We start from the raw sequence: 26,676 nt of genomic DNA, 5'->3' as shown, positions 1-26,676 counted from the left end.
CGTTGCATTTTTTAATTGGCTCTTAGGGCTCTTGGGCTCTATATAGCTGGGTGTGGATCGTGGGCTTATTAGTTCCTGCGAAATATTTTTTGCATATTGAAAGGATAAATCTTAGGAAATAAAAGATTGCGTCCAGATAATAAAGGAAGATTTCCGAATCCTTTTACTCGTGGAAATAGGAGAATATCTCGTAATATTCCTTTTCGCAAAAGCTTATTCCTTGCGGATCAAACTGAACCTTCCAGTATAAATAGACGCCCTCTTCTCTCATTCTAGATCATCGAATGAAGAATCGAATTCTCGAATACACCAAACACACAACAAATAATTCTTTCCAGCTAATCCCTCTTGTCTTAATATCGTAAGTGTCTCGAGAGCTATAGCGTAGTATAATTTCAGTTCGCAGATTCTATTACAGGTGTTGCGCAATAGTCTCATCACGGTTGTATCCTGGGATTCAAAAATCGCAAACAAACCTTCACACATTACGGGCGATTTATTGAGTTAAGGAAAGAGATCATATCTCGACTCCGTGTTTTCGTCTGTTTTTAATCGGTTTTCTAACTCTCGTTTTAATCTCTTACCTTAACATATCGTTTATAAAATTGCTATTTTCTATTCGTGATTTCAATCGGATTTTCGCGGTCTTACAGTGTGTTCGTATTGTAATGTGTAATCCATTAAATTTAGAGTCATTGACAATAACAGTATCATTGATGCTTTTTGTCAACATCCGTCATCGAAGACAACTAGAGTATATCCCTTGCTTTGACGATTATGAAAACGAGACACTACTATAAATTCTCGAGAATTAAAAAAGCATTCATAAAACGGTCCATTACCCCATTTAAAACGATCAATCAGTGTCATTGATTATGTTTTAGCCATTAAGAAGGAAAATATATTATCTTAATTAGCACTTTTAAGTTTTAGTTACATTTTTATAAGAGTTATAGAGGGAAATGCTTGATTATGGGAAGAGAAGGTTTAGTTCTTCATATATAAATTAATGTATTTTTTCATTAAATTGTTTTTTAGTATTTAGAATGCTCTAAATGCTTTATGATTTTCTTATTTCATCATTTATATGAGATTAGTATCATTTAGATAATCAAGCAAGAAACAGACTTTTATAAGAGCATCTCCAATGTATTCCCCCATTTTTATCTCCAAAATGGGGAAACTGCAAAATGGAGTTAGATTTCTCTCCAATGTATTCCTCCATTTTCAACTCCAAAAAGAATATTCTGAGTATATTATTTCTTTTTATTTTATTGTTAATTACTAATAATGCACTCTATTTATAAAAATTACAAATGAATCCATTTATTTTTTTTTTCTTAAAACTTTCATAAATTATAATATTATTCTAAATTCAACCACTATAATATAAAAATAACATTACACACCATTTAAATAAGAAAACAAAGTACATTTTAATTTAAATATCACCATTTTAATTTAAATATCACCAAGTGGCATAAAAAAAACTAAAATGAAAAGAAAAATCGATGATGGAACATCAGCTGTTATCAACTCAGCAAAATCCGCCTCAATCTGGTTCATTTGGACAATATTTTAATGATCTTGGTGGATCTGGCAGTTTACCAGATTTTTATTAATCAGTTGTTGTAATAAATTTATTTTATGTTATTTGTAATTTTAGTACTTCTTATGTATTTTTAATTTTATATTATTTCTAGTTTCATTTAATTTTCTTATATTTTTTATTTTATATTTTCTCAAATTTTAAATCTATCTATCTTTAATTTTAAATTAAATATATATAATATAAATGATTAAATTATAATTTAAAAATATAGTTTTAAGAATTAATGAAAAGTAAATGATTATTTTGTAAATAAAAAAGTTCCCCTGCAAAATGGAGTTGAAAATGGGGTTACTCCGTATTTGGAGGAAAAAATAGCATTCCTCCATTTTGCAGGTGAAAATGGAGTAGGGTTGGAGAAAAATTTCCTCCAAAATGGCATTTGAAGGAAGAAATGGGGTAGGATTGGAGATGCCCTAAATCAATAGAGAAAATTTAAATAAATAAAATGGCAAAATAATTGATTAATACAAAATAAATATATTGGCGTTAGTCAAAGAGGGATGTGCAAGACGATTAATTTCCTTATATGATTTTTTCTAAAATACACAAAAATGGAAAGTGTAAGCATCGAACAAGCAATGATGGGTGCAAAACCATTGAGTAACCGGGGACAGTTACAAAAAATAGCCATGAATTTCGTATAAATTTGGTAACACTTTTAATACAAATTTTAATTTGCGCATCAGGTCAGCCCTGCTTAAATATGCTGGCTCCATAAATAAAGGCACTAGTTCTTACTTCTTATTGTGTGAGAGAAGCAAATTTTGTGGAGGCAGAGAAACCATTTTTTTTCTCACTCGAAGGCGAGTTCTACTTTTTATTTACTTTTCAGAATGTTGTTACATTGCGTTTAATTTCATAATGCTTTTCATCTTTTTTGTATTTGATTTTCCCAAAGGTGAACAATTTTGAACTGTTTCTCGAATATAAAAATGATTCCAAAGATTTCTTTTTTGTTTTGTTTGTCTCTCCATGACATCATTTTTGTCTTGCGTAATTCAGGTTTTCACGAGTACGTGGCAGATCGTGTTTGAATTATTTTTTTCTTCTTTTCTTCAAAACAATACTCCCTTTGTTCAGAATTATTTGATGTTTAAAGTTTTTGCACACAGTTTAAGGATTCATTTAATTTTTATTTTTTCTATACTAAAAATATTATTTATAATTCATTTAAATATCATTCAGCCAATAATAAGACAATCTGCAAAATATAAAAGGTCAAAAACTATAAAAATTCATTAAATTTTGTATTGAAAAGTGAGAACATCAAATAATTCTGAACAAAAAAACCTTCTAAAACATCAAATAATTCTGAACAAAGGGAGTAATAGTTTTGCCAACAGTTATTTATTTATATATTTACTACTCAAATTCTACTACACTCAGTGAAAAATGTGCAAGATTCGCAAACATATTTGGTCTAAACGGGTATAATAAGTATTGTCAGTATTGCTGTTCCGATAACTCTTTGTCAGAAAATAAGTAATGACTATTGACCCTTATATTATCCTAGGGATATAATTTTCAATTTTAACCCATTTCTTTATTCATAGTAATATTCTCCTTTTAGCTATTCATGTCAATGTTCTATAGTTGGATGCTTTGGATTTTTGTGAGAAAATATAACCAGAGACATTGAAACTTTAACAAGATAATAAAAATAAAAGCTTGAAAAATGAAAAGTAGTAAAAAGATATTTAAAATTCAGTGTAATTAAATTTTGGGTATTCGTGTTTTTTTGTCATTCTTAACAAATCTTTCTGAATCGTCACATCACAGACTACATAAAAAGAAAGTGTTGTTGGTTCTTCCATATCAAGATGGGCAGAGCAGCGAGATGGTTTAACGGATTATTTAGCACGAAGAAGAGCAGAGAAAGAATGAGTCGCGTTTCCGGCAATGATTCTGACAAAGGCGGTGAAGGTACCGGTTACTGCAATCTCCCGGCAGATCCTTTTCGGTTGAGAACTTTTCTGACGGGTAAAGAGAAGGATCAGAACAAGCACGCAATTGCGGTTGCAACCGCTACTGCTACAGCCGCTGAAGCAGCGGTTTCGGCGGCTAAAGCGGCTGCGACAGTGGTTAGACTGACTGGTGAAGGAAGACCGGGAGTTATCAACACGCGGGAAGAACGGTTGGCGGCGGTGAAAATTCAGAAAGTCTTCAGGGGCTCTTTGGTAATTTCACATCTTCAAATTACATTTATTTTCTCTTGAAAAAAATCTTGACACACCGGTATTGTTAAAGTTCGAATTTTTAATCAGAAACGATTGTCAATCTGATATTTTTTCCTTCAAAGATCATATTTGGAAACGGCATATTAAAGTTGGAATCTTTTTTTTCTTTCTGTTTTGATATGAATGTTAAAGCTCGAGACTCTTTTTTTTATTAGAAATAGAATCAATTGTCGATAATGTTTTTTTTTTTTTTTGGTTAGGCGAGGAAAGCGTTAAGAGGTTTGAAAGGTATAGTGAAGCTACAAGCTCTAGTGAGAGGATACTTGGTAAGGAAACGCGCTGCTGCGATGCTGCAAAAGATACAAGCTTTGATCAGAGTCCAAACCACGATGCGATCCAGACGCGTCAACCGCTGCCTCAACAAAGAGTACAAAATGGTCCAACCTCGAGATTCTTTTGTAAGAACCAATCTCATTTCCATTTGTTTCTTGTTCTTCAAGCCAAAACACAAAGACTAAAAGTGTGTTCTCTATTAATAAACAGGATAAGTTCGATGAAGCGATGTACGATGCGAGACGTCCAAAGATTGTAGAGATGGACGACAGATACAAAAGGAGATCGAAATTTAAGGAAGTGCACAATGTTGTTGCAATGTCTGAATATGGAAACGATTTTGTTTACAAAGGGAATGATTTGGAGTTGAGTTTCTTGGAGGAGAAATGGAAGTTTGCGACTGCGCATAACACACCGAGATTGTCGTCTTCGTCGCACCATCACGCAGGTAATAATCGCTACAATGTTACTAAGAGTGTTTGTGGAAACGCTTTGTGTGAGTATGGAATGAGTACTCCTGGCTACATGGAGGAAACGCAGTCGTTTAAGGCGAATTTGCGTTCGCATAGCGCACCGCGTCAACGATCTGAGAGGAAACGGTTGTCTCTAGATGACGTTATCGCGTTTAGGAGTAGCGTTAGCGACGAGAGATTGCTGCAACAGCAACTGCAACTGCAACGCTATTCTTGTTCCTATGACCCGCGCTGACTTTGATCATTGTAAATTTGCTTCTCATTTTTTTTTAAAACAACGTTCTTTTTCCATGAATTTAACAACAAATTTTCTTTTCTTCTTTTCGAATTATTTTTGTTCTTTTGTGCCATATTGCATCAACCTTGAAAGTTAGAATGACAATGGAAAATTGCAAATTTCTAAGGATTCCGGTTATAATCTCTCTATAAGACTATTTATTACATTTTCGATCAATCTTGTTCTGAACTTCTAAATTTCAGTTATTCAACAACAAGCAAACATTGAAGAAACCAGTACATATATTCCTTAACTAGTAAAATCTAGGAATGTTTATTATTCCAAAAGCTTATCAATCATTGATGATAACCTTAGAACCACAAAATTAAAGAACTATGTGATTCAAACCTTCAAACAAAAAAGTGTCATCTGATTTCTTATGAATCAAATCATTCAGCTTCAAGTACCATTTTCGCACAAATTGCCAATAATATGATCATCAGGCAGAGCGTTTTTGAGAAGACGGCATTTGTGAAAAGCTCATTGAAGAAACTCAAGAATCTGCAGTTTCCATTCTTCAGCCAAGGATCATTCTTAAAACCTCATTTCGCTAATTTACAAAGGGCTGACCACCCAACCAGTTACCGGATTCTTCCTACGAATCCGTGCTTTACCATGAGAGCCAGATTGCAACCGTTCAAGCACAGTGTAAGTAATGGAATCTGGTGTGAGTCCTTGCTGTTTCATCTTTGTGTACAGATCAACTGCTTCCGCGATTCTCCCACTCTTCTCTAGACAATCAAGCAAAATGTTGTACGTCACAATGTTAGGTTGACACCCTTTAACAAGCATCTCTTCAAACAATCTATACGCCATTTCTACTCTCTCTGTTTTCCCAAAGCATTCAATCAGAGTGCTGTATGTGACCACATCAGGGTCTAGTCCTTTTTCTTGCATTTCTTTGAATCTCACATGGGCCTCATCAACATCACCGTTCTTCCCCAGACAATTGATCAAAGAGTTGTAAGAAACAATGTCGGGTTTAAAGTCACTACTCTCAAGCTCCTCGAAGACTTTCACAGCCTCATCAACTTCTCCGACCCGACCAAAACTGGAGATAAGTATATTGTATGTGAATATATCTGGAGAAGGACCGTCTTTTTTCATTTTCTTGAAGAGATCATGTATATGAGATATTTGCTTTAGCTTCCCAAGCGCCGAGAACACGTTGTTGTACATCATAGTATCGGTAACTACACCTTTCTCATGAATCTTGCTCAACATCTCTATAGCTTCAACGGTTTTACCCGCACCGCACAAACTCTCTAGCATCGACATATAACTGTCTCTCTCTCCTTTCACAGGGAAGCTCCACATATCACAAAACAGCCGGTGAGCCTCACTTACATGCCCTAATTTGCTCAGCGTTCTAACCAAGTAAGAATATATCCCCTGAGTCATATACCTTTTAGACATCTCCACGATCCCATCTAACTTCACAAGCTGACCTTCAGCTACTAAGAGATTCAAAACCAGACTATATGTATACTCGTTGGGTCGACAACCCGTTTCCACCATTTTGGAGAAAACCTGGACAGCTTTATCAACCATTTTGCCTTTTGCAAGAACTTGCATCAGAGTATTGTAACCAACAACGTTAAGAGTAAGCCCTTCAGATATCATCTCATTGAATAGAACAACTGCTTCGCTATATTTCCCAATCCTCCCCATCGTCCTGATCATAATCGTGTAAGAATATTCATCTCCTCTACAATGCCTTTTCTTCATGTCTTCGAAAACTTGGCAAGCCTGATCAATCTGACAAAAGGCTGCACAGGATTATACATGAAACTCAACTGATAAATGAATGACCAAACACTTGCTTAGTTTGTGTGCACGAAAACAGTGAGAGCTCAAAAGAAAGTACCTTTTCATCTTTAGCCAAAGCATCAAGCAACATATTGTAAGCGAAGATGTCGAGTTTATGCCCTCCTCTTCTAATCTCGCAATACACATCGAATGCTTTTGAAGAATCACGAGATCTCAAGTAAGCTTGAAGCAGACACTTGTAGGTGAAAGAGTTCATCTTCAATTCCCATTTCTTCACCAACCTTAAGCACAATTGTAAGTCTTCTGTGTCCCCGAAGAAACCGATTAAGATATTCACGGTGGAGATGTTGCCACGGACGTTAGATTTCACCATCAGATCGAGAATCGAGCGGACACGATCGAATCTGTCAGGGAGATTTGATCTAGAGAGGATTAAGATGATGCGATTGTAGAGGAAAGGGTCACTGTGAGAGCTGGGGCAAACAGAGGGAACGAATTGGAAGAATTCGACGGCGAGGCGAGGGCAATTTAGGGATTTGAGAATCTCGGAAGCTTCGTCGGGAGTGAGGGAGAGTGAAAGGGAAGAGAGGTAATCAGAGAGGTCAGAGAAAGCATCAGAGAGATCAGAAGAAGCTCCGATGTCTCCTCCGCCGTGTTGGAGAAGGAGATTGGTTGCTCGGCAGATGAGATGGCGGCGAGGAAGAGGGTAGCCGCGTACGTCGGCGGGGAGAGGAGTAGGAAGGGAAATTTCGGCGGAGAGAGAGCGGCCGGAGGGAGATGATGATGTAACCTTGGCGACATACTTGGTGGCGTAACTCCGACAGTTGGTTACGGTGATCGTATCGACGTAGTTGAGGAAGCGGCGGCGGCGAAGAAGCCTCATTTTTGCGGCGGAGAAGGAAACGAGCTCTCTTGAGCAGAACTTACAGGTACAGCCTCGACGTAGACGAAAGTTTTTTAATGGGCTCAAATTGACACAAATGGGCCGAAATTTGACTTCAGTCCATCTATTATAGTAAATCCGAAGTGATTTGAGCTGTGGTTCAATGCTCAGCTTTTGATGTCATTTTAATTAATAAAATCCTTATGTTCTGATTGGTCAACTAATGTTATATTTTGATTGGTTGATATAAATTAATTATTATTATTTTTTCTATTGTTTTAGTGAAAAGTGTTAAATTACACTTATGCCATTAATGAAAATACTCTATTCTGATTGGTTCAGACCTATTTTCGGATTGACAGTTTAATATATATTTAGTGGCTAATAAATTTCCAAAAAAAACATGTTAGTTATATTGGTTGGTGGTCCAACTTTCTTAACCAACATGTAACAAGTTTGAATCACTGCCTCTTTAAACAATTTTTTTCTATTTCTCTTATTTAATTAATCTGTGTTTGTAAAAAAAAATCTCGCGATTAAAAATCGGAAACTTTATATTTATTTATTTTATGTAATTATTATACATTTATAAAACATGAATATGACATACCTTAGTTTATCATTTTTCAAAAGAGAAGTTTTCCTCAACGTCAATAATCAAAAATATTTGATTAACAAAAAAATAAAATCGTATCTAAGTATTTTGGATTACATAACAATCCAATAATCAAAATAGAATATTTGATGATATCAAAAATTATAATAAAAAAAAATGTGTTAGCCCTACATCACTTTTTCTATAAATACTTTGTGTCTCCTCTCATATTAGTCACAAGTTTTTTTCTTTTTTACATTTTGATCTATGATAAACTAAGGCAGTCACCTAGTTTATTTGTATTTCAATTTCTTTGTGTTTTGTGAATTCACTGAATTGTCGAAAACGAATTTATTTATCTCGATTTGGAGCAGAAAATGCATCCTTGATGTATGAAAACATTCTTATAGTCGTTGAAAATTAGCAGTTTCATATCTTATTTCGATTGAAGGAATCAGTAAATTGAGTTCTTATTGGTCGAATATCTTTAACTCCTAGTTGAAAATAAGTCAATATAATACAACATGGAAACTAATAGATAGTAGCTATAACTAAAAATCGCATCAGATTGAATGCGAATTTGAGGAACGAAGGATGGATACTTTATTTGAGAGAAAGTCTTCGGAGAAAATTTGTCATATTTTATTTTCATGTTTTGTTATATTGTATTGTTTATATTTTTTATATCTTGGATGTATTTTGATTGATATAAATAAATAGATGTTAAAAAAAAACTAATCTATTTATCTAAGAAACTTGTTAAAAAACGGTTTCGTATAAAAGCCATGCTTTTTTTTTTTGGTTATTTTCAACCTTTGAAAATATTTTGTATATGGTTTTCTAATGCACGATCTTAAAATTGAATTCTAGTTGGAATGTTATTATGTTAATTGATATACTGTACAATACTTTTTTCTTCCATGTTTAGTTCGTTTTCAATTTAAATGTATAAAACAAAATCGTTAACCATTGGTCTTCAATCTTGAGATGACGGTGCTCAAAATATGATTGTACCACATCGAACGTTAAAAATGACATGCAGTAAGTAATAATTGTACCGCTGAAGTTGTTTTGCACGTAGTGAAAGATCATTTATTGGAATACAAATATTTCTGAAAATTTGAGAGAGAGAGAACGGAAAAAGTCCGCCTTTTTGTAACTGTAGATGGAAACAAAATCCATTGAATAAAAATAGGACCACTGTTAAAAAAAAATTAAAATTGGTTGGGTCTTCTTCTTCTCCCAAAGATCTTCTTTATTTTACAAGTCCCAAAATATTGTTGATTTTTGGCGATTGTTTGCTGCTTCAACAAAATTTGTTGCTTACAGTGTCGTAGCTCGGAACAGCCAACACTGCAGAAAAAAACAAAAGTTAAGACGCCATATCTTGTTTAATTTTTTTTTTATTACTAGAATTCATAAAAAAAATACATATTCGGTAGAAGTAAAAAGAAAAAAGTGGAAACTTGTTTACCATCTCCAAAGGAACCCATTGTCAAGGGCTTTGAAATAATCTTGCCGGTGAAATCTGCAATGTCCTTCAAGGTTAGTTGGTCTACTGTCTTCAAGAATTGCTCAACTGGTTTCCTGCAAGATTTTTTTTTAACAAAACACCGTCATGCTCAAGAAGAAAGAAACTATGAGATTGACTGAATTTCTTCTGTTTTCTTTAATAAAATCTGCGTGTACCTCTCTCCGTACGTAAGTAGCTGCCTGCCAATGTCTTCTGCTGCAATCATCTGCAGAATACAACCGTTAACATGTTAATACCATCTAATGGTTTGAATCGAGTAATCAAATTGCTTTTTACGCATAACGATTTTATTTAAGAGTAGAGGAATACCCGAGATTCCAAATTCATCAGAACTGCAGATTTTGTGGCTGCCTTGGCGCGATCAAGATGCTTCTGGTTAACTGTCCAACGTATAAACAGAAGGAAAATCTTTCAGATATATAACAAAAGATTGGTTTCAACATGTTAGATTAGAAGAGGTAGTTCAGCGAAACACGAAGAAACAAACAGCATACCTTTTCCTCCTGCTACATCTTTCAGTTCTTTAGCTGCTAACGCGATCGCATTTGCAGCGAACTCGGGACTCTGCATCAAATCAATGGAAAAATGATGATAACTGATAAAAAGGGAAAAGCTTAGTAAGCAGTATCAAGAACTCACCGAGCAACCATAGATTCCAAACAATCCGGTGTCGTTAAAGATGCTAGAGAATGCAGTGCATGACTGAACTTGCTGATATTCGTTTAGAATACGAAGATCTGTAACCAGACATAGGAACTTGTATCACTATTACTGAACACGCCTAGCAGTGTTTGAAAATGTTACATGAACTAGTTCAATAAACGTAAAAACAGAAACCTCAAAAAAAACGCAACAAAAACACGAGATTTGACTTACAGAGCCACGAGTGCATTCCTTTTCCAGGGCCTCCAGCAGAGAATGAGCCACCTCCTCCCATAAGCATCTAATAGCAATTAATTTACATTTTAGTGAATCTTCACTAGTGGAAAGAATTTTATGGAAACAGGTGAAAAATTAACACAAGCAAAAAAGTAAACATTCAAACTATAGACACCTGCAGAACAGTGGCGATGACTGCTTCTTTCTCGTTGTTCCAGCCAGGCACCTCAAAGGCAAGCGCAAAGTGTGTAGCCTGAAAATGGCAGAACAAAAGCTCAGTTAGAATTGTGACATTAAAACCACCTTCATCTCAAACACACTTGTCCAATGACTGCAAATCTCTCATGAATACCTCTCCACCAGTATGTTGGCGAAAATCTCCACCAACATATTTAGATTTTGGCTCTGGTTGGCGCGCTACATTAGGAAGGTCAGAAGTTAATGGCTCAACAACTTTTAAAAGTTCCTCGTGTTCAACTCCACTTGCTGCCAGTACCATACGTGCAGCAGTAAAATTCTCCTGGAAAAAGCCCAGATCGAGTGAGTTATAAGAAAAAAAAAGAGGGCACAAACTTAAGTAAATGATTGTAATCACAGAGATGTAGATGGTTCTCAAAAGCTGATGCGGTCTTACAGTCATAAACTCCTCCAAGAGGTCCCCATTCAATGTGTCCAAAGCAGACTCTGGTGCGTACAGAGGATTTGCCAATGGACCGGAATAACCAGCAGAATGAATAGCTTCCATGAGGAATCCCATAGGGTTTTTTGCAAGTTCAGCTATCTCCACCTTCATCTTACGTAGCTGCGGAATCGACACATTACAATTAGTCACATAAATTTTGTACCTGAGTTATCAAAATAACAACAAAGGGAAACGAGATTTACCTCTTCATTCACTTCCCAATCCAAGAAAGCAGGGTTCCTCACACTATCAATAAGAACTTCAACCATTTCAGGGACATAGGTTTTAAGAGCATCAATAGTGTAGCTCATTTGCTCCCGAGAAGCAGATGCCGATGTGTTGCCTCCAATAGCCTCTATTTCCCTCACAAGACGAAGATGGCTTCGGTTTAATGTGCTCTTGAAAGCCATCCTTTCAAGCAAATGCGTTGCTCCATGGAAGTAAGGAGCCTCATAAATAGAGCCACAATCAACATACAAACCAATGGAAGCTGCAGGATTCTGAACCAAAAAAAAAAACACCAACATAACTCTTTTTCAGGTCATTCCTCGCATTTCCATTGATTATCAGAGAAATCAAACACAAATCATAATTTTTTTACCGGAGACATCTCTGAGGCGATTTTGAAACCATTTGGAAGAGTAGTGATCTTAATCTTGCTTGGCTCGACGAGGTCAGGAAGTGGCGGAGGAAGAGAGACGCCCTGTAATGGCATGTCCAATGAAGTAATGGAACCAGAGGACGAGCCAGTCAACCAGCTCAAGAAACCTGACGGAGAAGAACTCGTCGCAACAGCACTAGAACTTGCATATCGTGCCGGTCTCAAACTTCGGCTAAGTGATCCCTATAAAACACGAATATCATGCGTTATTACAAGAAGCCGATATTTTTTTTCCCTTGTATCAATCACTCGAAATTAAAAGAAAACTCGTCTGTTTTAACGAACAATGAGTTGCATACTAAGAATTCATGATCTCCGATTGAAGCAAAGAGGTACAAAAAGATATGAATAACAAGTCATTTCTCTGAATCGAAAATCGGATGTTCTCTGATCTATACCAATAGATTGACTTCAGAAGTTACGATACAAAATCTCAAAGAGAAGAGATCATTTGTAAACCTAATAAGTGCCATCACTGCCGTTAATTAAGCGGAAACTATGAATCCAGATCTACAAATTTTCCGAGAGTGATACGAGAAATCACTAAATCGAACAAATCTTTCATCACTCGAACGTTCCGAAAGCTTATTCAGGAGAAAATAACATTAAAAACGGTACCGACCTTAAGAGCCCTGGCTCGTGAAGCTGCCGTGCGATACATGGCGACTGGGAAACCCTAAATCGGAAATGAGTAGCGAGTCGACGGAAAGAGAGGCCGAGGCTGATGAATTGAGAGGTGAGAGAGACAGAGGATAGTCGCAGTTTTTTTTTTCCCTTTGTTTTGCTTTAGTTTATTCGATCGAGCAACTACTTGCTTGCTTCATCCTCGGCCACTTTTATTGTAGGGCCGTTAAGTAGAATAATCCTGACCCAGATAAGTATAAATAAAAGTAAAAACAGCCCGAATATTATACTGGGCTTGGCCCAATATAAATACAAGATTGAAATCCTTTTCGAAATTACGCGATTTACCCGAATTGCAATACAAAACCCGAAAAATTTGGTAATATATAAACCCGAAAAAGATTTAGTCGATAAATGTTTTAAAAACCGAACCAAATCAAAAAAAAAATCGGTTAATTTCAGTAGAATTTTCGTTCGGTTCGGTTAGCCCGAATTTCCATGCCTATGAATGTACTGTGTCAGAAGATAAAAAACATAATGTTAATGTAAGAAAACACCAATAGATTTAGAGTGATGAGTAATCAAATTTGTAGTATGGACAAATTCAGAGAAACACAAATTCAAAAGCACTGATCAAACAGACATCCTTTATTAAGAACAAACAAGCAACAACACGAAACATCACACTGCAATACAAACATAACACATAGTCCATCAAGAGACCTTGAGGTGACAAATCCACAAATATGGCTCTGATATAACTTTATTCATGTTTATTCATATGGAAATCAAGAGACAAACACAACAGGCTTTCAATTGGCGATTGGCGTGACATAGACTCCGATTTGATGAACCCAATCACTAGCTTTTCCATAAAACCCAACGATTTTTTGACCTTCTTCCTTAAGTTCAACATATTCTCCACCGGTCATTCCAAATGGTGGAGATGTTCGCTCGTTAGTTATGAATACCAAACTCGTCACCAATACCTCACCACGGTTCCCTACATAGACTTTATCATAGTAGACTCCTACTGCCTTGATGTATTCACCTGGATTAAGCTCGAACTACACAAAGAAAAGAAAGTTTCAAGAATTCAAATCTCCAGAAACATAGCAATGAAGAAGACTTTGAAAACAGATAGGGATAGAGAGAAAGAGTCACCGTTTCAACTCCAAGAGGTGACTTTTTGCCATGACCATCACCGAGAACTGTCTGAGAGCCCTTTGTATACTCAATCTCCACGAACGACACACCATCATTGTTTTGTCCTACATTTATTTTTCTAACGCCGTCGAAAGGACCATCATCCCATGAAGTTCCTTCGTCACCACCAACGGCTTTTAGCTTCTTGATAGGTTTCACTGGAGTTGAGGAGATTGGAGCGAAATAAGCTCCAAGAGAATTGAGACCAGTGTCGGCGAAGCCATGAAAACCGACGATCTTCTTGTCTTTAACTTCAAGTGTAAACTCTGTACCGTCTCCAGCAAATTCGGACACAAAGTAATCAGAAGTCTTTGTGCTGGTTTTGAACTGAAGTCCCTGAATGACATTGGACGCATCGTACCAACCCTTGACTGAAACTAGATACTCATTGGGATGACTTATCTCAATCTGCAGAGAACACGAAATTTTCAGTAATCAGAAAAACGTGAAAAAAATAATAATATTACATTTATACTGACCGTTGATTCGAAACTTCTTCTTCCTTTCACACCATGGAGGGTTCCTTCCTTTGGCTGCTTGTTTTCGAGATAATCGAACTTGATTTGATCAATACCTCGACCACTACCTACAAGAAGTATCTTCGTCACACCATCGTGATCGCCTCCATCGTCCCATTGAATGCCTCCCTTGCCTCCTTGTGCGTCCACTCTTTGAGTACTGGAATCGCTGCTAGTGTCGAAGTAAGCTCCAATGGCATCAATAGCAGTGCCACCACGTCCATGGAACCCAACAAGCTTTTCTCCATTTTCACCTTTGAGATTGAAGTCATTTCCACTCGTTTTACCGAATAATGGAGAGGTGATTCCATTGGAGGTTGTGAAGTATAGTGATGTGACAAGCGTCGCATCGTAGGTGAAAATATGATCGTAGCTTCCACCAACGGCTGTGATCTTGTCTTTCGGATAATCCACCGAAAACTGTATTAACAAACGAATTAGTGGCATACCAATTGAATAAAAACAAAATTCACACACAAAAAGACTTTTGATTGATTCAATCTAACCTCTTTTAGTTCCCCGCGATTCGTCCCATGTTCACGGATTTCGACCTTTCCATCTTTAATGTATTCTATCTTGATATAGGTCACACTTAAATCATCCGCTCCCACAGTTATTTTCTTTACACCATCAAAACGACCATCGTCAAATGCGTTTCCACCTTTACCACCAAGCAGTCCCGTCTTTCCCGAGGCATCAGGTTTTGAATCGTCTTTGCCGGGTTTGGTGTCAGTGTCAACAGGTTTTGTATCGTCACCTCCTTTCGAACTGGTGTCAAAGTAAGCTCCAATGGCATTTATAGCAGCTCCACCACGGCCATGGAATCCAACAAGCTTTCCTCCATTTTCACCTTTGAGATTGAAGTCTTTTCCACTCTGCTTACCAAATAATGGAGAGGTAATTCCATTGGAGGTTGTGAAGTATAGCGATGTGATAAGCGTTGTATCGTAGGTAAAAATATGATCGTAGCTTCCACCAACAGCTGTGATATGTTCCTTTGGATAATCCACCGAAAACTGTATTTGATTTCCCATTAGAAACACATGAATTAGTACCAAACCATTTGAGTATTAACAAAATTCACAAAAAAAAAAAAATTAATTCATTCTGACCTCTTGTAGTTCCCCGCGAATAGTCCCGTGTTCAAGGGTTTGAACTTTTCCGTCCTTTACGTACTCAATCTTGATGTAAGTCACACTGTATTCATCTGCTCCAACAGTTATTTTCTTCACACCACCAAAACGACCATCATCAAATGCGTCTCCACTGTTACCACCGATCAGCCCAGTCTTTCCGGGGCCATCACCTTTTGAATCTTCTTGGCCAGGAGGTTTGGCTCCAGAGCCATCACCTTTTGAATCTTCTTTGCCGGGAGGTTTGGTCCGGAGCCATCACCTTTTGAATCCTCTTTGCCAGGAGGTTTGGTTCCGGAGCCATCACCTTTTGAATCTTCTTTGCCAGGAGGTTTGGTTCCGGAGCCATCACCTTTTGAATCCTCTTGGCCTGGAGGTTTGGTTTCGAAACCATCACCTTTTGAATCTTCTTGGCCGGGAGGTTTGATTCCGGAGCCATCACCTTTTGAATCTTCTTGGCCGGGAGGTTTGGTTTCGGGTTCATCAGGTTTTGGTCCGATGCTACCAGCGGGAGGAATGGGAGCAAAGTGAACGTCTAGGGAGTTGAGAGCATTGCCGGAGGTTCCTAGAAATCCGGCGATTTGATTACCACTGGGTGCTTCAGCGGAAAAGTAGTGTTGAGTTTTGTTTCCGTAAGGGCCATATGCCTTCTTGTTCGTCTTAAACGTTAACGCCGTTATAATGTCTCCCGAAAAAGTCGTTCTATAGTAACCAGACAATCCCGTTATGTACTCGTCCGAGCTCAGTGTGAACTGCATGTGCCAACAACAAAAAAAGATATGTAATTAACAAACCACAATTGTTTAATATAATCTTTTACAGTTAAAACACTCTTAAATACTAAAATGTTGTTAGCACTGTTGTTACTAACTCCGTCAGATTTGGTGCCGCCGTTGCCACGTCGCTGAGACTGGAGGGTGGTTCCGACGTACTCGACCTGGATGGATCTGATGACGTCATCGAACGTAAGCTGAACTCTCTTCACCTTCGTGTGCTTTCCGTCATCCCAAGACATCGTGGCCGTTAAGACGATCAGTCAAATATATCCTGAAAATTATGGATAAAAATTAAATATTTCCAAAAAAAGAAGTTTAGACTTGTATATTACCTTTTTCCACAATATATTTCCAGAAAAATAATAACAAAACGCAGTTACTCTAACATCTTTGATTGGCCACTAAGGAGTGTGATGGATCAAACTCAAATTACACGATATATAATTGTACTTATTAACATCGAATGTGTTTTTCTGTATCTTTCTAAAATGAACCGGTCTGGATCTGGTTTAATTTCAACCGATCTAAACCTTACGAAGTCAATTCGTTATTGTGTGAAAACAAAACAATCTCTTTTATTTTTTAAAAGCCATGAAAATAAAATATATTAATGTACGACTAAAAACAAAAGAAAATTATATCGTTAAATTGAAGAATGGAAATTAACAATAAAACAAAACATAATGATAATGTGTATATAGAAGAATTAAAGAAAGGAAAGGAGACAAGTGTTACCGAAAAAACACGAAAACTATTGAAAATAAAATCGGGACAATAATTGATATCAACATGCATAGCCACAAAAATGCTTTGTTCATAAATTCTTGAAGGTCTTTTATTAAATACATAAAAACTTCTTTCATAGTCTTTGTTTAATCTCTACTGTAGCTCGTTTTGATCGGATGAATAGAATAATCTAGAAACTCGAAAATGAGAGAGAGAGAGGAGAGAGATAGAGAGAGAGAGAGTGTGAGAGAGAGGTAGAGAGAGAGTACCTGAGTGAGAAGATGTGGAGGAGGAGAGTGAATGCAATAATTGGGGATGGCAAATGGTTTGATATTTATTGCCATTTCGGTGATAAGGTTAGTTAACGTTAATTTTTTTGTCACATGGCGATATTCAACATTTTTTGGTTATACAAGAAAAAAAGAAAAAAGAATATCACCGACCATAAAAAAATGGTCTAACCAAATGAAGCCTAATTTTTTTTGTATAAATGATACCCTTGCACCATGCTCTTCACATGTGTAACTACTTCAGTGGCATTTTCTGTAATTAGGAATTTTAGAAAGAAAAAGATTCTGTAATTAGGAGAACATATTATTAGAGCCGTTAACGCGGTTTAGCCCCAGTTTTTTTTTTCTCGAGTCGATCGGCTATATAAAAATTGGGTTAGAAAATTATTAAAAAATCAAATTAACTAAAAAAGAATCGTAACATTTATTTTAATTTTTACAAGATAATTCCAGTCTCCTTTTGAGTCTTTGATACACTGATACTTACATATTTGAGAGAAAAAAACATTACAGTGGCAGTAGGTGCGATTCTCGAAAACGGGTGAATTTGTTATGAACGTTAGAGAGAATGGCTTCCTAAACAAATAAAAATCCAAGTAACTTATGAATTTAGCCCAAGTTTTGTCACCTCAATCCACTATTCCTCCGCAGATGAATATACTTCTGCATAATGATAAAAAATATGATATGAAGTTTTGCTTGAGCGACTAGAAGACTGTAATAGACCACGGTAAAATGCAAATTTGTAATAAATTTATTCACACATTAATAAAGAAATTTTAAATAAATATTTGTCATCATTCCTATTTTTTCTCTTAGTTTCTTCTTGTTTCAGTTCGAAAATCCCATCTCCCACAAAGAAGGGACTATAATTTACTACAGTACTGACGCAATGTAGAAAACCGATTTTGAAGCGGTATGTCTATGTTGGCTTTTCTTCAAAGACTTAATTAGACCAAACTTCCGGTCATTCCTCAGACCAAACATCTCTCGTCAAACGAAATTTCTGGATTTTTTATCATCTTGATTATTCAATCAAACTCACTTCAACTGAAGCAATCATTACAGTCTCAAATATCGGAAATTTTACGGCATCTTGGCTGACACAGCTATATTGTTCTTTGTTTTTTAATTATCGAATCTATTATATTAAAACAGAATTAATTTTAGTGTTTGTTTACAAACACTCCTAAAATTTTTTTTTAAAATATTTTTAATATATATAAATTTAATTTTGAAAATTAGATATTAATTTAGATAACTAAAAATTTTCTTAAATATAGGTTATATCTATAGTCTATAGATATTAATTTAAATAGACTTCCTTAAATATATGTTAGATTTAATTTAACATTTGAAATTTAAATAAGATTTTCAAAATAACACATATGATTAACAAATATCTTATTATATTTTTTAATCATATTCTATCAGATTAAAATTTCACATATTAAAAATAGATAAAGATTAATATTATATAATAATTTGATGGGACAAATTAATTTTTTTTAATAATTATGGTCTTATGCTGTTTAGGTTATTAGAGAATGCAAGATATTAGGAGAAAATTATTTCAAAACTAGTAAATATTTATATTATAAAGTAATATAAACGGACGGATTTATAATTACGGTTTCATAATCATGATCTTTCTCGGATTAATAAAATGAACGAGTTAGAAATTTATTTTTATAATAACAGTCATTTTTTATTAATAAAATAACCAGACTAAAATTATTTTATGATCATAGTAGTCATAATAATACTGAAAAAAAAAAAAAAAAATTATATCTAAACATAATTTTTTTTATATCACTTATTAAAAAATTATATTTATAAAGAAACATAAATTAGATTACAAATTTTGATTAAAACAAATTTTCCGTGCGGATGCACGTGATAAAATCTAGTTTAAGTTTATTCTTAGATAGTTAGAGCTAGTAATATTGGAATAGAAATAGAAACTATTGGCAAACAAGCCAAATCTGATTGTACCAGTTTAATATTTATTAAAAAAGGGCTGCACAGAATAAACCATGCATTTGCCATTTGGTACACCAAAAAAAATGACATAACATTTCAGTCATTGAATGACGGCTACGCAGCATGCATGCTTACGTGTCAATCATGAAAAAAAAAAAGTATTTGTAGTAGATAACCTCATGATTGTTCATAATTTGCAAAATAGGAAAACGCAATATTACTCTTCTGTATACTTTTCAATATGACATTATTACCCTTAATATTTTTCTCTCACAACTTCTTCTTCTTCATACCATATTTCCGTCGTTCATCTTTCTCTTTCCTCACAAATCTTTAATTTTTTTACAATCCTTCACTCAATCTCTTACACACACTCACCAAAAACACTTTATAAGATTATCTATGTCAAAGGAATGAACACCAAAGATATGGATGTGGATAATACAAAAATAGGTGGAAGTGCAAATTTGGCTGTGAATTTTCTGGGAATTTAGATCGATTTTGATATCGGCGACAATGGTTCATATATTGGGTTTTTCTGGAGATTGAAGATGAAAGTTGATGATTCAAGATTTTATTTGTCGTGTGAAATATAAAGTTAGAGCTATATCTAAATGTTTAAATGGTATAATAACATATAAACATTTAGAGGTAACATGTAAGTTAAACAGAAAATTATTAAGTTACCATGTTAAAACAAACGTTAGAGGTACAATACATAAATTAACGTATTACAATCAAATATAACTTGTAACAAAATCATCACATCTAGGAAAATGTTAATGTTCCGACGAAAAAGAACATAAAAGTTAACTGATATCAACTATGTTATCGTGCTAAGCTAAAAGTTAGCAGTTAACCTACATATTTACATAATACAATAATTTTTAACATGCTACAATAACATGTAACTTGTTACAACTAATTTTTCTTCGTTTTTAAATATAAAAGAAAGGAAAGAGAGAGACTGAGAAATGAGGGTTATATGGTAATTAACATTCCAACCAAACACTGTAGAGATAGATTTACGTCTTGTCATTCCTATTCAGCTAATTTTGACCAAGTTTTGGTATTTATAGCAAACTGACTAAAAAAAAAGCAACTTTAATATATCAATTCAATTTTTCTTAAGTGGTGAATCGCGTGTTTATACTTTATGATTTTTTGTAAACCCTCTAAGCTAAATTAGGACACGTATTAGGCCGTCGATTTAATATGGCCTAAACTTATAGTATTGGGTAACGAATCCATCGGATTTGGGAAATCCAATACGATAGGCCATCTATTCCCGGACTCCTCGTGTCTGACAATATAGATCACACTATCAAAAACAAAAAAGTTGGAAACTAAGTGGTCAGAAGGAGAGGAAGTCATATTCTCTATGTCCTAGACCTAAACTCGGTGATCTGAAAAGATCGGAATATAAAAAAGTGTGGCTCGCACAGGTATCCGGAAAACAAAATCATCCATCTGCAGCAGTCCAATCCCAATATCGAGGGATCCGAACCAGGTATGAATAAACTACTTAACCGGGAACATTATTCAAATTTCCCTCCATTCGACAATAAGAATATGTCTTAGTTTGATTTAATTGTCCACACCTTTACATATCCACAAGATTGACATTTAATTTGTTTTCCTAACGTATGTCAAGTGACAATGACTTTTCGCAAGAGCCAGGAAAAAAAAAGAGGTTCAGTAAAGAGCCATACCGCGTCTGAACCGCCAATCTGACTCGTATACTGAGAACAAAAAGGACGCTGCCAAGAAAAGTTGATGAGGCCATCAGAAGCATGACGCCATCATAAGATTCGAACCCAGTCAAGTCGGATCATGGGTCGACCCACCCAAACCACCGTCTATAGACCGATCCGGTATACTAGTCAGAGTCCGTAACTCCTTATAAATACTTTACCCTTTTCCACGAAAAAAGAGTTCACTTTAAATACTTGTGGTTCGTAAGTACATACACTTTACTCTTTTCTGACTATATTTTTGGTCGCTTTTCTTCATTACCACTCCACGGCGGTTCCTAACCGTGGAGTATTTTTTTTTCACCCTGAAAAGCCCAATTCCACTAAAAGGCCTGAGTAAATCCTACTCTTTATGAGGATTCTCGGTCCACTTTTCTTCATAAGTTTCCGGCTCCTTTCTGCTTTTTAATTGGCAATTAAGTGAAATTTTCGAGCTATTTTCTGATTTGAGCATCGCAGAGTTTTCGAAAAACACACTCTATCGTGTTTTCTGAATCTTCACGTTTTCTCCGATTTGTAGGAGACTTGCCCCTACTCGAAAACCGAAAATCCTCTAAACAGTATACATATTATACAAGTATTCAATTTGTTTCTTTTTCATTTCATTTATAGCATACGTATTCTATATTTATTTTATATATTATATATTGTTAGGTAAATTAATTTTAAAGGTTGTGAGAACTTTTTAAAAAAATTGTAATAGTTTTCTTTTATCCACTTTATTTATTTTAAAGTTATACAAATCCTAAAACTACTTCACAAAAAGCATCACAGTCCATTTCTTTCATTTTCCTTTATGATGGACACATTTTTCTAAAAACAAAAAAGTATGGCTTTAACTTTTTTACGTTCACAACAATTACTTTATCGTCATACAGTTTAAAGCCACAATCCTAATTATTAAGCAAACATCCTCCTTGATCTTGTTCGTGCGACTCATTCAAAGTTCCAACATATTGTGGTAAGAAGATAAAAATGTAGCAAATACTTACTAGCTAAGACAAAAACCTTTTGTAGTCGTAACAAGATTCAGAGAGAAACACAATCAAAATAGATCGAACAGACATCATTTATTAAAAACAACAAGCGACAACACAAACATCAAGTTGAAACACAAACATAACTCATAGTCCATCAAGAGACCTTGAGGTGACAAATCTACAAGTCTGTCTCTGATATAACTTTATTCATATGGAAATCAAGAAACAAACACAACAAACTTTCAATTGGTGATCATTTGGTGATTGGAGCGAAATAAGCTCCAAGAGAATAGAGACCAGAGTCGGCAAAGCCATGAAAACCGACGATCTTCTTGTCTTTAACTTCAAGTGTAAACTCTGTACCTTCTCCAGCAAATCCAGACACAAAGTAATCGGAAGTCTTTGTGCTGGTTTGGAATTGAAGTCCTTGAATGACATTGGATGAATCGTACCAACCCTTGACGGCAACCAGATACTCATTGGGATGACTTATCTCAATCTGCAGAAAACACGAAAATTTACGAGATGGAAATTTTAAGTAATCTCAAATCAACATTTTGACAGAAAATGTTCTTTGAGCTAAAAAAAAAATATATATATATATATATATATACTGACCGTTGATTCGAAACTTCTTCTTCCTTTCACACCATGGAGGGTTCCTTCCTTTGGCTGCTTGTTTTCGAGATAATCGAACTTGATTTGATCAATACCTCGACCACTACCTACAAGAAGTATCTTCGTCACACCATCGTGATCGCCTCCATCGTCCCATTGAATGCCTCCCTTGCCTCCTTGTGCGTCCACTCTTTGAGTACTGGAATCGCTGCTAGTGTCGAAGTAAGCTCCAATGGCATCAATAGCAGTGCCACCACGTCCATGGAACCCAACAAGCTTTTCTCCATTTTCACCTTTGAGATTGAAGTCATTTCCACTCGTTTTACCGAATAATGGAGAGGTGATTCCATTGGAGGTTGTGAAGTATAGTGATGTGACAAGCGTCGCATCGTAGGTGAAAATATGATCGTAGCTTCCACCAACGGCTGTGATCTTGTCTTTCGGATAATCCACCGAAAACTGTATTAACAAACGAATTAGTGGCATACCAATTGAATAAAAACAAAATTCACACACAAAAAGACTTTTGATTGATTCAATCTAACCTCTTTTAGTTCCCCGCGATTCGTCCCATGTTCACGGATTTCGACCTTTCCATCTTTAATGTATTCTATCTTGATATAGGTCACACTTAAATCATCCGCTCCCACAGTTATTTTCTTTACACCATCAAAACGACCATCGTCAAATGCGTTTCCACCTTTACCACCAAGCAGTCCCGTCTTTCCCGAGGCATCAGGTTTTGAATCGTCTTTGCCGGGTTTGGTGTCAGTGTCAACAGGTTTTGTATCGTTGCTGCCGGAGCTCTCTCCTTCACCTCCTTTTGAACCGGTGTCGAAGTAAGCCCCAATGGCATCAATAGCAGTGCCACCACGTCCATGGAATCCAACAAGCTTTCCTCCATTTTCACTTTTGAGATTGAACTCTTTTCCACTATTTTTACCGAATAATGGAGAGGTAAATCCATTGGAGGTTGTGAAGTAGAGGGATGTCACAAGCGTTGTATCGTAGGTAAAGATATGATCGTAGCTTCCACCAACGGCTGTAATGTGTTCTTTTGGATAATCCACAGTAAACTGTATTTCATTTTCCATTATAAACAAACGAATTAGTAGCAAACCAATTGAATATTAACAAAATTCACAAAAGACCCTTTATTTATTTTCACCTCTTCTAGTTCCGCGCTAGCCGTCCCGTGTTCACGAGTTTCCAATTTTCCGTCATTTGCATATTCGATCTTGATATAAGTTATACCATACATGTCTTTCCCCACAGTTATTTTCTTCACACCATCGAAAACACCATCGTCGAATGTATTTCCCTTAATACCACCAATCGGTCCCATCTTTTTGGACAACTTTTGGGATCCACTAGAGTGTGTCTCGAAGAAAGCCCCAATGGAATCAATAGCATAACCACCACGTCCATGGAATCCAAGAAGCTTTCCACCATTTTCACCTTTGAGATTGAATTCTTCTCCACTCATCTCACCAAATAATGGAGAGGTAAAGCCATTGGAGGTTGTGAAGTATAGTGATGTGATAAGCGTTGTATCATAGTTGAAAATATGATTGTAGCTTCCACCTACAGCTGTGATATGTTCTTTCACCGTAAACTGTATTTCATTTTCCATTATAAGCAAATGAATTAAGAGCTAACCTACTAAATAAGAACAATTTTTTAGAAAAAAATTATATATTTTGACCTCTTTTAGCTCCCCGCGATTCGTCCCGTGTTCACGAATTTCGACTTTTCCATCCTTTTCATATTCGATCTTGATGTAAGTTATACTGTACTCGTCTTTCCCGACAGTTATTTTCTTGACACCATTGAAGACACCATCGTCAAATGTGGTTCCCTTGTTACCACCGATTGGTCCCATCTTTATGGTAACAGGAGCTCGAGCTGGAGCTGGAGCAGGAGCTGGAGCTGGAGCTGGAGCTGGAGTTGGAGCTGGAGTTGGAGCTGGAGCTGGAGCTGGAGCAGGAGCAGGAGTTGGAGTTGGAGCTGGAGCTGGAGCTGGAGCAGGAGCAGGAGCAGGAGCAGGAGTTGGAGTTGGAGTTGGAGCTGGAGCTGGAGCTGGAAGAGGGCCAAAATGTGCACCAAGAGCATCAATTGCATCACCGGATCGACCACAGAAGCCAACAAGCTTGAAACCTTGTTCCTCGAACACAAATTTCCGACCAACCACATTTCCAAAAGCAGGGGAGGTTCTTCCTTTTGATGTCTTAAACCTAAGCGATGTAAGATAGCCATCGATGGTTCCCTCCACTAATGTAATATGTTCATTAGGATAATCCACCACAAACTGCAACCAAAGTTATTTTAATTTTTTTTTATTTCTTTTTCAAAATATATCTGAAAACACGAAACTACACATAGATAATAAATATATCGATAAATACCTCTTGTGGAGCCTCTTGTCTTTTCCCATGAGCATGTGGTACCATTCTTTCACCTTTTGCATACTCAAACCTAACATAACTCACAAACTTACCACCTCTTCCAACGAGTATTTTTCTAATACCATCGTAAGCACCATCGTCCCAAGCACTCCCCCCACTCCCACCTTGACGGTTAAAGTGCTTAAGGGGAGAATTAACAGCGAAGAAGTAGGGTCCAATGGCATCAAGAGCTTGACCTGAGCGTCCATGGAATCCAAGAAGCTTTCCTCCATTTTCACTCTCGAGCATGAATTCTCTCCCACCTGAATCTCCAAATCTCGGAGAGGTTCTTCTGTAGGAGGTTTTGAAGAATAGCGATTTGATGAGCACTGCTTCATAGTATCTAACATGACCGTAGCTTCCACCAACAGATGTGATATATTCATTCGGATATTCCACCGCAAACTGAAATTCATTTTCCATAAGAAACAAACAAACTATCAGCTTTTTAAGGGTTTGATACGAACCGATTGAAGAGTAACAAAGTCACAATAATTTTATTACCTCATTTAGTTGCCCACGAATAGTCCCATGCTCACGGGTTTCAATTTTTCCGTCCTTTTCATATTCGATCTTGATATATGAGACACATCCAAGATCTCTTCCGACTATTATTTTCTTCACACCGTCAAAAACACCATCGTCGAATGCTCCTCCCATGTTACCACCCATTGCTCCCATCTTTTGGGACATCATTTCCTTCTCTTAACTTTACACAGAAAATCTGAAAATTAATTCAAAAAGCAACAAAAAAGTAGTTTGTTATTTCAAATTCCACATAAGTTCACATGTAAAGAAAAACAGAGGAAGAAGAAGAAACACAAAACTCTGTTTTTCTTCTTATCATCACAGGAAAACTTGAATACCATTACTAGCTATTTTTTCTATCGAATTATTGTTTCTCAGGCTCCACTAATGGAAAATACTTTTACAAGACACAATGTCAATCAGTCTCCTTTGACTCTTTGACATAATTATACGTATAAAAAGCTCTGGATTTTAGCAAGTATACGAGAACCGTTATAAATACTGAGAATTTTAGGACGTATCACGTATCTAAAGACGGTTTGACTAAAACCTCTAATATCCTTCAATTTTCGTTATTTTGCAATTACAATAAATATTTTTACAGTTGAACATCATACAAAAAACCCGAGTAGTGTCTTTGTATATATTGATAAGAACGTATAATTCATGACTGCAAGTATTTATCAAAAAATAAAATAATTCACAACAACAATTGATGAATGGCCGATTATCAAATAGAAAACAGTTGATGCATGGCAAAACCGTATGATCCTATAACAAGGACGAAATTATATTTTATTATGATAATGTGAATAGAGAATGTTGACAGCTAAAAATGTGAATATAGAATCGTGGAGAAAAAGGAGGCAAAGATAGAGAGAGACCTTCAGGTTGGAGAAGAGCTGTGAGTGATCGAGAATGATATTGGATATGGGGTAGTGCCATAGTCCCTATATATTGACACTCGCTTTGTAGTGTTTTAGTTTTTTTACACTCCGTAATAAAGTTTACTCTCTGTCGTTTTTGAAATTTATCACATGAATATAAAACTTAAATTGTTATACAAATGCTAATAATTGGTGTGAAATTGAAAAGCTCACTAATACAAATCCTTTATATAAATTATATTCTCAGGATGATAAGAGTAGGTAAAGACCAAATAGATACCTTGAATTCTGATAAAATTTTAAGCCTACATATACCTGCTTTTTTAATTCATC

At 35.9% G+C, this 26,676-nt stretch overlaps 4 protein-coding genes and 1 pseudogene across 5 annotated transcripts; 1 reads left to right on the top strand and 4 right to left on the bottom strand.

The window, feature by feature from the left end:
• Positions 1-3,432: 3,432 nt before the first annotated feature.
• Positions 3,433-4,830, top strand: LOC18010554. The gene is made up of 3 exons (XM_006392913.1): positions 3,433-3,789; positions 4,050-4,247; positions 4,333-4,830. Exons 1-3 carry the CDS (start codon positions 3,433-3,435, stop codon positions 4,828-4,830), a joined length of 1,053 nt encoding a protein of 350 aa, XP_006392975.1.
• A 214-nt stretch (positions 4,831-5,044) lies between these two features.
• On the bottom strand, positions 5,045-7,552 carry LOC18010528 (pentatricopeptide repeat-containing protein At1g51965, mitochondrial). The gene is made up of 2 exons (XM_006392912.2): positions 6,740-7,552; positions 5,045-6,630 (listed from the first exon to the last, which is right to left on the bottom strand). Exons 1-2 carry the CDS (start codon positions 7,523-7,525, stop codon positions 5,428-5,430), a joined length of 1,989 nt encoding a protein of 662 aa, XP_006392974.1. The 5' UTR covers positions 7,526-7,552; the 3' UTR covers positions 5,045-5,427.
• Positions 7,553-9,145: 1,593 nt separating this feature from the next.
• On the bottom strand, positions 9,146-12,673 carry LOC18010527 (probable mitochondrial-processing peptidase subunit alpha-1, mitochondrial). The gene is made up of 13 exons (XM_006392911.2): positions 12,499-12,673; positions 11,817-12,059; positions 11,419-11,715; positions 11,168-11,335; positions 10,886-11,053; positions 10,709-10,786; positions 10,531-10,597; positions 10,294-10,391; positions 10,149-10,218; positions 9,964-10,034; positions 9,810-9,859; positions 9,595-9,707; positions 9,146-9,473 (listed from the first exon to the last, which is right to left on the bottom strand). The coding sequence occupies exons 1-13, from the start codon at positions 12,535-12,537 to the stop codon at positions 9,427-9,429; spliced, it is 1,509 nt and encodes a 502-aa protein (XP_006392973.1). The 5' UTR covers positions 12,538-12,673; the 3' UTR covers positions 9,146-9,426.
• A 454-nt stretch (positions 12,674-13,127) lies between these two features.
• Positions 13,128-17,237, bottom strand: LOC18010553 (annotated as a pseudogene). The gene is made up of 7 exons (XR_002897364.1): positions 17,129-17,237; positions 16,229-16,404; positions 15,337-16,109; positions 14,731-15,240; positions 14,186-14,644; positions 13,665-14,114; positions 13,128-13,567 (listed from the first exon to the last, which is right to left on the bottom strand). The product of XR_002897364.1 is annotated as a myrosinase-binding protein 2 (transcript).
• Positions 17,238-21,937: 4,700 nt separating this feature from the next.
• Positions 21,938-26,452, bottom strand: LOC18010552 (myrosinase-binding protein 2). The gene is made up of 8 exons (XM_006392907.2): positions 26,341-26,452; positions 25,433-25,652; positions 24,890-25,333; positions 24,190-24,792; positions 23,653-24,099; positions 23,030-23,560; positions 22,485-22,943; positions 21,938-22,365 (listed from the first exon to the last, which is right to left on the bottom strand). Exons 2-8 carry the CDS (start codon positions 25,622-25,624, stop codon positions 22,120-22,122), a joined length of 2,922 nt encoding a protein of 973 aa, XP_006392969.1. The 5' UTR covers positions 25,625-25,652; positions 26,341-26,452; the 3' UTR covers positions 21,938-22,119.
• Positions 26,453-26,676: the final 224 nt, after the last annotated feature.

This window comes from Eutrema salsugineum, unplaced genomic scaffold (genome assembly GCF_000478725.1).
Source record: "Eutrema salsugineum unplaced genomic scaffold, Eutsalg1_0 scaffold_7, whole genome shotgun sequence".
NCBI classification, from domain to species: domain Eukaryota; kingdom Viridiplantae; phylum Streptophyta; class Magnoliopsida; order Brassicales; family Brassicaceae; genus Eutrema; species Eutrema salsugineum.
The sequence above is the reverse complement of the archived record's forward strand: the minus strand, read 5'-3'. Positions and strand labels throughout refer to the sequence as shown.